Source organism: Arvicanthis niloticus, chromosome 1 (assembly GCF_011762505.2).
Source record: "Arvicanthis niloticus isolate mArvNil1 chromosome 1, mArvNil1.pat.X, whole genome shotgun sequence".
NCBI lineage: Eukaryota > Metazoa > Chordata > Mammalia > Rodentia > Muridae > Arvicanthis > Arvicanthis niloticus.
The window spans coordinates 109,372,948-109,382,737 of record NC_047658.1 but is presented as its reverse complement, the minus strand read 5'-3'; the positions used below and the strand labels follow the sequence as shown (position 1 = coordinate 109,382,737).

The following is a 9,790-nucleotide window of genomic DNA, read 5'->3' as shown; positions in this document are numbered from 1 at the left end:
AGGTAGAGTGAGACTTCAGTGATCAGCCAGAGGGGAAGCTAAGTGGGGTGGGGCCTGGGGAGTCCAGGATTCTGGCTCTTGCTAATATCCAGTGTGCTGGGTCCTCAGAACCTCAGGGTGGCCATTTTCAGGGTGAACTCTGTCCTTTTGGCACTTCTGCAGACTCCAAGATCCAGAGGGATAAGGATGGTACTCTTCCTCAGTTCCCTTAGTGAGAAGACACCTTTCTCTGAAGGGCTTGGGCAGTTGTGCATCCATTACCTGAAGGAAGGAAATGATCCCATGGACATAGGATGGGCCCAGTACAACTCACCTGCTATAGGGTAAGGTCCCCTGCCTGGTCTCCTTAGAGGTCCCGTTTCCTTGGCTGAGATCTTTGTATAAGTGATTGTTGATGCTCACTGGAAAACAAAAGGTCACTTAGTGTTAGAACTTGGGGTACCGTGGAAGAGATGATCACTGAGTGCACCCTTACATGGGGGCTAGCCAAGAACGAGACTGCCACTAGCTTGAGACCATAATGCAGGCAGTGAGTGGGGGAGCTCAGAATACTCCTAACAAAAGAAGAGGTCTGCTCCCACAGGAAGGTGAGGTCAGAAGGCTCTAGGGAGGTGCCAGGAGCTAGGGTTGGCACCATCTCCCAGGCTGTGTCTTCAAGGAGATGATAGTCAGAGGGGATAGAGCCTTGCAAAAGTGGGCCAGTATTGGAAACACTATAGAGGAATAGTCTTCTGGAACCTTCTGTGTTTCATGGGACCTGCCTGAGGATCCAGCCCCAGTGCCAGCACATACACTCGGGCAGTGAGTAGATAGTACACTTGGTTACATGGGCTGGGGGAACATGGCCTGGGCCCTGGAGGGGACTTGAAGACATCTAAAAAGCCAGTGAGGGGGCCTCTAGATTTATTCGTCTCCCAGGATGACAGTTTTCCTAACATGAGCCCTTGGGAAGTCCTGCATGGTCCCTCCCGTGTGCCCTGCTTTGGTTAGAGAGCTCTAGCTGTCCCTGCCCCGCAGAACACCAGCCAGCCCCTGTCCTCATATCGTGCCTCGGGCTGAGGGTGATTCAGAGGCAGGTGCCTGTGACAGTGGATGCAATTAGATCTAATGGGACGGAGGCCTCTCTCGTCTCCCTCACTCTGTGCCCACCCCCGCCTCCCTCAGGCACAGCAGGCGTGGAGAGGATGCGCAGGAGGTAGGAGGTGGGGGACCCAGAGGGGCTTTGACGTCAGCCTGCCCTTTAAGAGGCCGCCTGCCTGGCAAGGGCTGTGGAGACAGAACTCGGGACCACCAGCTTGCACTATGCCCACCCCCAGTGCCTCCTCGCCACAGCCCAAGGGCTTCAGAAGGGCCGTCTCAGAGCAGGATGCCAAGCAGGCCGAGGCTGTCACGGTGAGGACGACATGCTGTCACCCAGGGTTATCTGGAGCAGCTTCTGTACCTGTAGATGGGTGGATACCCCAGGCTGGGAGTCTACCCAGTGTCTGGTACCCAGGGTTGGAGCGGGTCTTGGTCCCATTATGTCTCACAGTTAGTTCGGGTCCTATCCCTGGTAAATAGTCCTGTGCTTGGGTAAATGCTTCTGCTGTGTCCTGCTGGACTCTGAGAGAGACAGCTAGTGCCTGTCCCCCTGTGCCAGCCTTTCTAGGGCTTCTGTGGGTCTTATTTCATGAAGTACGGGAAAATCTCCCCTGGGTGTTTTTGGGAGAGAGCCCCATGGTCCAAATCCCCTGGTAGCTCCCCCTACTTACCAGCTGTCTTGGCTTCTCTAGCTTTGCCTGTCACAGTGTGGTGTTCCTTCAAGGTATACTTCTGAGGAAACCTGGTCAGCAAATGTCTGGTCTGCGTGTTGCTGTCCTGTGCAAACAGGATATGAGTCCAGGTTCTACCGTACCAGAGGAGGTCCCCAACTCTGGGACAATTGCTTCCTTTCACCCTTCTCACCATCCACCAGCCTGTTTCCGTGTTCCCCTTGAGCAGGGCTTAGGGAGCCACAGAGACCAAGGGGAGGTGCTGCCAAGACACCAAACAGTCCCTTTTGTCAGCATGGACAGGGTGGGGCATGGGGGAGCTGGGAGGATCGGCTCATAAGAAGGGCTTCCAGACTATCCTTGGGGCCCTGGGTTGACAGAGACCTTAATGAGGCTGGTTGTGACCTTTAGAAATCTAATTTGCAGGCACTTCACAAGGGACAACCGTGGGGTCAAAAGCACCCCTTCTTAGCTGCATGGCTCTCCCCTCAGCTCCCTGGGAGCCACCCTGTCTCATGTTCTTCACAGTATCCTGCTGGAAGTCTGGAGGGGGGCTTCAGAGGGCATGCTTCTCCCCATGACTATGATACCCCTAAAGCCTCCGACCCAGAACCTTTTGAGGAGTTCAGCTCCCAGATAAGAGGTCAGGCTCCGCCTCCCTGAATTCCAGGTAGTTCTGAGTGTTGAGGGATTGGGAGTACTGGTTCACAGCTGTGGCAGATACAGAGCCAGCAGAGGCCATTCAGAGGTAGCCTGTACTCAGACAGCGGAGGACAAGGTAGCCAGGAGGATGGGGAGGCATTTTGAGGGGGCTATTTCCAGGTAGGAAGACAGCTTGGACAGGCCACCTGGCTAAGAACCACTTTTTCCAATGATGGTGTGTCCACGGGGCTCAGCCTCATGTCTCTTTCAGAGAATCAGAAGGGGAAGGATGCTTGTTTAAGCTGCATACAGTACTCTCGACCTGAATGGTAGCTATTCACTTCCCACGATGTCTGAGGCTTTGTGCTCCTCCAGTCTCTGGGTGCTGTCCATAGAAATCAGGAAAACTAGCTTGAGTCACAGTCCTCTATCAGTAATTCAGTTAGGTCTAAGCCTGGGAGGTAGGTGACAAGGTACCTCTACTTTGGGAAATTGTAGCTAGGAACCCTTGACCTCCAGTTCTGCCTTGGCTTCCAGCCCTAGCAGCCCCCCACCCCCATGCCCTGTCAGAACACCGACTAGCATGTTCTGTCCTGCGGAGGCAGCAGCATGGAGATACAGACATATCTCTGACTCTCAGTCCCCAAGGTTCATCGGACGGCGGCAGAGTCTCATTGAGGATGCCCGAAAGGAGCGGGAAGCGGCAGCAGCTGCAGCAGCGGCAGCGGTAGCCTCCTCAGAACCTGGGAACCCACTGGAGGCTGTGGTATTTGAGGAGAGGGATGGGAATGCTGTTCTCAACCTGCTCTTCTCCCTGAGGGGTACAAAACCCTCCTCACTCTCTCGGGCTGTGAAAGTGTTTGAGGTGAGGCCTGTGGGATGGCTTGTCGTGCCAGGGCAGGCATGCATAAGATATGTAAGAATGGCTGTGTCCCCCTCCAGGGCTGAAATATGGCTGCTCAGGCCAACAGGGGCTGGGTCTCAGGGACTACCTTTCAGCTCCTCCAATTAACCTCAGCTCCCTGACACTCATATATATACAAACAGCGTCTTACCCACCTGCCCAAGGGTCTATGAAGCAGCGGCTTGAATTGTTGCTTTGGCTAATGATCTGCCCCCCAGAAAAACTCTCAAATGACATTAAAGCCAGAAAGAACCCTGTGAACCCTCAGAATTGACAGCCTGGCCTAAGTGTTTGGTTGCTGGGCAACAGAAGGTGAAGATGAAATTGACCCCTGCCCACCAGTCCTGAGTTTTCCTATTTACCCTGTCATGGCTTGAGCCTTGTGTCCTTGATATGATAGAGTAGGATCCAGGCCTTTGGGTGTGGCCAGTAAGTCAAATGAGACCATGAGGGGATAGGACCTTCTGTGAGCAGGGGAATCAGGCTGTCTGGTATGATCTCCAGACAGACAGAACTGCTCAGAAGGGGAGCCAAAGGCTCAGCTGTGATGATTCCTGGATGGATGCACAAGACAAAACCCAATCTATTGGTGACACCTTCCAAAATTCATAGGCAGGGATAAAAACAAACAAACAAACAACTGACCAGGCCTGCCAGCATCCGCTGTCTCCCTCTTTTTCACTATTCTGTCTCTCTGTCTCTCCTACCTGTTGTCATCTTTCTCTTCTTCTCTCCTTCTTCTTCACCTCTCTCCATTGTTCCTCCTTCAATTGTCTCCCTCCTTCTCTCTCTTCCTGCGTTTGCTCCCAAAGACATTTGAAGCCAAAATCCACCACTTAGAGACCCGGCCTGCCCAGAGGCCACTGGCAGGAAGCCCCCACCTGGAGTACTTTGTTCGCTTTGAGGTGCCCAGTGGAGACCTGGCTGCCCTCCTCAGTTCTGTGCGTCGGGTGTCTGACGATGTGCGCAGTGCCAGAGAGGACAAGGGTGAGGATGGATTTCTGTCCCTGAGTGTAACCAAATAATCTTGTGGCCTGTAGGGGTGGGACAGAGCATCCTGCCAGGGGGCACCCTAAAGTGGCCACAGAGTTGGCCTACCATGCTGGCTCCACCTTCTGCTTCTTTTCATACACCCTAGTAAACTCTGCCCTCTAGGAGGTCTCTAGGGAAGGCTGGACCCAGGATGGCCAAACTGTATTATGAGTTCATGCTTACTCGGTCCTTTGCCTCTCTTGCCTGTGAAGTTCCCTGGTTCCCGAGGAAAGTGTCAGAATTGGACAAGTGTCACCACCTGGTCACCAAGTTTGACCCTGACCTGGACCTGGACCATCCGGTGAGCCTGCTGTTGTGTGTCTCATAGCTGAGGCCTGTAGGGTGGGCACAGGCAGGGACTGACCCTAGTCTTAGGAAAAGGGAAGGCCTACCTTCCTCCTGATGTGTGTCTCTCTGCCATCAGGGCTTCTCTGACCAGGTGTATCGCCAGCGCCGGAAGCTGATTGCAGAGATTGCCTTCCAGTACAAGCAGTAAGGAGCCTGCATGTGGGGCAGAGTCCCCAGCTTGTAGGGAGAGAGGGAGAGGAGGAGGTGACTGGTCAGCTGTCCCACAGCTTCACACATCAGCTTGTCTGGTTCTGCTCTGCTCTGTGCTTGGCACTATTCTTAGTCACAGCTAAGGAGACTGTGGCCAAGAGAGGCTGAGCAGCTGGTTGGGGTCAGTGTACCCCAACCAGTCCACTCCATACTCCAAAGGCCTCTGAACAGCTGATATAGCTTCAGGAGAAGTGCCTCACCCCATCTTTCCTACTCTCTGAGATGGGGGAGGGGCCCTATTGACCACTGGTCCCTTCCACAGGGGTGAACCAATTCCCCATGTGGAGTACACAGCGGAGGAAATTGCTACCTGGTAAGACCCTGCTGACAGGTTGGGACAGGGTAGGGGGTAGGCGTGAGAAGTGGCTCTTCTGAGAGACAGCTCCCAGAATCCCTGTCCGTGAGAGCTACCTCTGGAAACTTTGGTACAACAGAAGAGACTAAAAACAATTAGAAGAGGGGCTTCATTAGAAGCCAAAAATATCAGGCCATTCAGAGCTGTCCTTATTAGCCCTTTCCCAGCCTCTGGGTTCCCTCAAACCACAGAAAAGCCCTATGTGTTGATGAAGGCCCATAATTCAGGATGATGGTGGAAGCAGGCAGAGCATCCCCGGGGGCTGCGAGCAGGTGTGGTGGTTGCGGGGAGAACCCCAACAGCTGGCAACTCCCTAAGCCCCTGTGGTCTACAGGAAGGAGGTATACGCCACGCTGAAGGGCCTCTATGCTACCCACGCCTGCCGGGAGCACCTGGAGGCTTTCCAGCTTCTGGAACGGTACTGTGGCTACCGAGAGGACAGCATCCCACAGCTGGAGGACGTGTCCCGCTTCTTGAAGGGTGAGATGCAGAGGAAGTAGGGCAGGGAGGGGCATCCCCTCTGCCTACTCTAATGCACGGTCCCTTACAGAGCGAACTGGCTTCCAGCTGCGACCCGTGGCCGGTCTACTGTCTGCCCGTGATTTTCTAGCCAGTCTGGCCTTCCGAGTGTTTCAATGCACACAGTACATTCGCCATGCCTCCTCACCTATGCATTCACCTGAGCCGTGAGTATGCTGCCTGGGGCAGGGGACCCTGAACTTGCTGCCCAGCAATATCTGTTCGCAATGATGACAGAGGTGTGGAGGAGCTAAAGCCTCCTTGTCCCCGGGGAAGGGCAGAGAGCCTGCTCATGCCATTTTCCTTCTCTCATGGTCTCACACAGGGACTGCTGCCATGAGCTGTTGGGACACGTACCCATGTTGGCTGACCGCACATTTGCCCAGTTCTCCCAGGTATGTTCAGGGTCTCAGCGCAGAAACCAGGGGTTATTTGGTTGAGCACAAGTTTGGTTGACTCACAAGTTTTACTTGATGGGGTACTCCTCCAGCTAGACAGTGTGCACTATGGATCCATGGGACTTGCAGATAAATAAATACTGAAGCAGAGGCTGTTTCCTCAACAGGGAAGGACTGGCTAGGAACCAAGTCCCAGGGGAAAGGGACTTTGTGTGTTTTTCTGCCACCTGCTGGTACTTCTGAGAACTGCAGGTTCTGTGCTCTTGACTGTCTTGGCATGTAAAGTGTGTGCTGTAGGGTCCCCTGGAGAGGTGGCATCCAGTGTCCTTGCTTCAAGCACAATGTCAGAGCAGAGCCTTTTCATACTCTATCCCCTTTCTCTACCCACAGGACATTGGACTTGCATCTCTGGGGGCCTCAGATGAAGAAATTGAGAAACTCTCCACGGTTGGTTTTCTGGGTCCCAGGGGGGAGTTCAGACCTTCCTTTCTGTCCTCAAGAATAGTCTTACCTGTTGTGTGTGCTACACACAGAGGGGCTGTGCTTGGCACCAGGTATGTGATTCTTATATGACTATTTGGCAGGTGTACTGGTTCACCGTGGAGTTTGGGCTGTGTAAACAGAACGGGGAGCTGAAGGCTTATGGTGCAGGGCTGCTGTCTTCCTATGGAGAGCTCCTGGTGAGATTACCCTGCTCCCAGCTGCCCAGCAAAGAAGATCAGGGTGTGGAGGGCCCTGCTCCCATCAGAAGGGTCCTTGTCTCAGGTCTGAGATTCAGGCTGTTGTAAAGAGTGTGTGCTTATGTCCAGACCACACTGTACAGAACCCTTGTGGGAAGGGGGAGCCCCACACCCTCAGCACCAACTTTCCATGAGCTCTTGGGTGTGATACCTGTGGCCTCTTTCTAGCACTCCCTGTCAGAGGAGCCTGAGGTCCGGGCCTTTGACCCGGACGCAGCAGCCGTGCAGCCCTACCAAGACCAAACCTACCAGCCAGTGTACTTTGTGTCCGAGAGCTTCAGCGATGCCAAGGACAAGCTCAGGTGTGTGAAGCCTTCAGGAGTCAGCCCCCTCCAGCCTCACCTGTGCAAGCCAGGCCTTGTCTCCACTTGAGAGTTCATTTAGTCCACTCGGCAACACTCCCTTGTAACAAGAGGACGTGCTTGAGATTACCCTGCTCTCAGCTCTCAGCAAAGGAGACCAGGGCTGGGGGATCAGGGTGCAGAGGGTCCTGCTCCTATCAGAAAGTCCAAGAAGAGAGAGACCAGCAGCATAGGGTCGAGGCAAGGTCAAAGTCAGGTCCAGGTCGGCTGTCTGTGCCTCAGCAGAACCTGAGTCTCTCATCCGCTGAGCAGCACAGGCTGGAGTGAGATGGGAGCAGATAAGGGAGAACAAGAGACACAGTGGGGGCTAACAGCTGCCACGAGGGCAAAGACTGTAGAGGGAGTGGGCAGTCCAAAGGCAGGGGACACCGTTATACAGGGCTCTGCAGAGGAGAGAAGAGACTGGTAAGTTGGTCTTTATCACTTCTCCCAGCCAGCTATGCTGCACCTGGCAAGTCCACTCCAGTTTAGGGACTCTCCAGGGCACACAGTCAAGGAGGGCTTCCTGAAGGAAGAAGCCCAGCTGAGAAAGAGTGCTTTGCAGAGGCCTGCCCACAAGAATTGCTGGGGCTTTATTCTCCTGGGTGTCTAGAATGGGCTTTAGGGGTTTGGGAAACTCGGAAAAGCCATTTCCCCCGGGGCCCTGGAGGTTGCAGATCCCATTATCCCGAGCCACCTGACCCCAGCCTGCTTTTTCAACCCCACTGATTGAAGGATTCATACCGGCTCCCCCCCCCCCCCCAGGAACTATGCCTCTCGTATTCAGCGCCCATTCTCCGTGAAGTTTGACCCGTACACACTGGCCATCGATGTGCTGGACAGTCCTCACACCATCCGGCGCTCCTTGGAGGGGGTCCAGGATGAACTGCACACCCTGGCCCATGCACTGAGTGCCATTAGCTAAATGCATAGGGTACCACCCACGGGTGCCAGGGGCCTTTCCCAAAGTTCCCAGCCCCTTTTCCAACCTTTCCTGGCCCAGAGGCTTTCCCATGTGTGTGGCTGGGCCCTTTGATGGGCTCCTCTTGGACCCCCCCTACCCCCACTGCTTCTCAACCATGTCTTACTACTGCATGCGCTCCAGGGTGCTCCTGCATTCCTCTTGCCCTCCATGCTGTATACCACCCTGATTATTATCTCAATAAAGGAAGGAAAGGTCTCCAAGAGTGCCCCTGGCCTCTGTGTCACCACAAAGATAGTTCATAGCACTCATATCTGCCCTGGCTTCACTTGGTGGTTTAGAGGGTTTTTTTTTTTCTCCCCCACCTCTTTCTTCCAATTCAGCCTCCTAGACACTCTAGACCAGACAGAAGGTACTGGTATTATCTCCCTGCCAATTCTGAGCTCTCAAACAGTACTGAGTGGTTGAACAAGGCCCAAGATGAGCTGTCACAGAAGCATGGGCTAACAACACAAAGGCAGAGACCAGGACAAGGAGTGACAGTCACAGCTGTGCTAACTAGAGTATAGCCTCTGACAAGGATTGTAGACCAGGCCCTCTTCCTATGCCCAGCAGTTTTAGGTACCTAGCAAGTAGGCAGAGGGATGAAAGAGACTGGCAAAACCCAGCAAGAGCTGTTCCCCATCCACACCACACCTAATGAGTCCCAGGGGAAGGCTTATGTCCCAGTGAAACTCTGTGAAATGTCTTATGCCTTGGGAATCGATGAAGAAGTGAAACCCTGAGGAAGGCTGTGGGCCCCATAGAGACCTTGGGAAAGCCTTAGACTCCAAAGAGACCCTGGGAAGGTCTTAGGTCCCAGTAAGAACCTGGGGAAGACCTTAATTTGTTACAGTAGGGAGGGCTTCTGTGCCATTATAACCCTGTCAAAGTTTTAGTCTTCAGTGAGGTCCAGGATAAGGCTATAATCCACAGTGAGATCCCGTTGAAGGCCTTTTACCTTCTCAAAGATATGGGGAAGAATGTAGGCCAAAGTAGGATCTTGGGGAAGCCTCATATCCCAGTGAGACACTCAGAAGGCCTTAGGCTCCAGTGAGATCCTTGGAAGACACTAGGTCCCAGTGAAATTCTGAGAAAGGTTATTGGCTTATACCAGGCTCCAAGGAAGACTTAAGAATCCAGCAAGACCTTAAGTAAGGGTTCAATAATAATCTGGTGAGACCTTTAGTAAGGGTTCAATGAGAACCTAGGAAGGCCTTAAGACATAGAGAGATACTGTAGAAGGCTTTGGCCCTAGTAAGACCATGGAAGAAGGCTTTAGGACCCAGGGAAACCCTAGAAAGCCCTTATCCACAGTGAGACCCTGAGAATGACCTGTGACATCTAGCGAATGACCTAGGCTCCACTGAGACTCTGAGAAATATCTTTGTCCCACTGAGAACAAAGGATGGTCTGAGGCCCTTATTAAGCCCCAGAGAAGACTTTAGCTCCAGTAAGACACTGGAGGTTTCCTGTTCTGGTGAAATCCTAGGAAGGCTTTAAGCTCCATTGAGAACATCAGTAAAACCTTTAGACTCAGTAAGACTATAGGGCGGCAGTTTTTAGCCTGAGGGTGGCAACCCATTTTT

The 9,790-nt window shown here is 53.4% G+C and overlaps 1 protein-coding gene across 2 annotated transcripts; it reads left to right on the top strand.

The window, feature by feature from the left end:
- The first annotated feature begins 1,236 nt into the window (after window positions 1-1,236).
- Window positions 1,237-8,318, top strand: Th (tyrosine hydroxylase). 2 transcript variants are annotated; one of them, XM_076913816.1, is made up of 13 exons: window positions 1,237-1,392; window positions 3,034-3,159; window positions 4,110-4,284; window positions 4,542-4,630; window positions 4,754-4,821; window positions 5,150-5,200; window positions 5,577-5,722; window positions 5,793-5,928; window positions 6,087-6,156; window positions 6,550-6,606; window positions 6,744-6,839; window positions 7,068-7,201; window positions 8,006-8,318. In XM_076913816.1, the coding sequence occupies exons 1-13, from the start codon at window positions 1,303-1,305 to the stop codon at window positions 8,163-8,165; spliced, it is 1,398 nt and encodes a 465-aa protein (XP_076769931.1). In that variant the 5' UTR covers window positions 1,237-1,302; the 3' UTR covers window positions 8,166-8,318. The 2 variants fall into 2 exon arrangements, with proteins under 2 accessions (XP_076769931.1, XP_076769936.1); XM_076913821.1 differs by having other exon boundaries at window positions 3,034-3,258.
- Window positions 8,319-9,790: the final 1,472 nt, after the last annotated feature.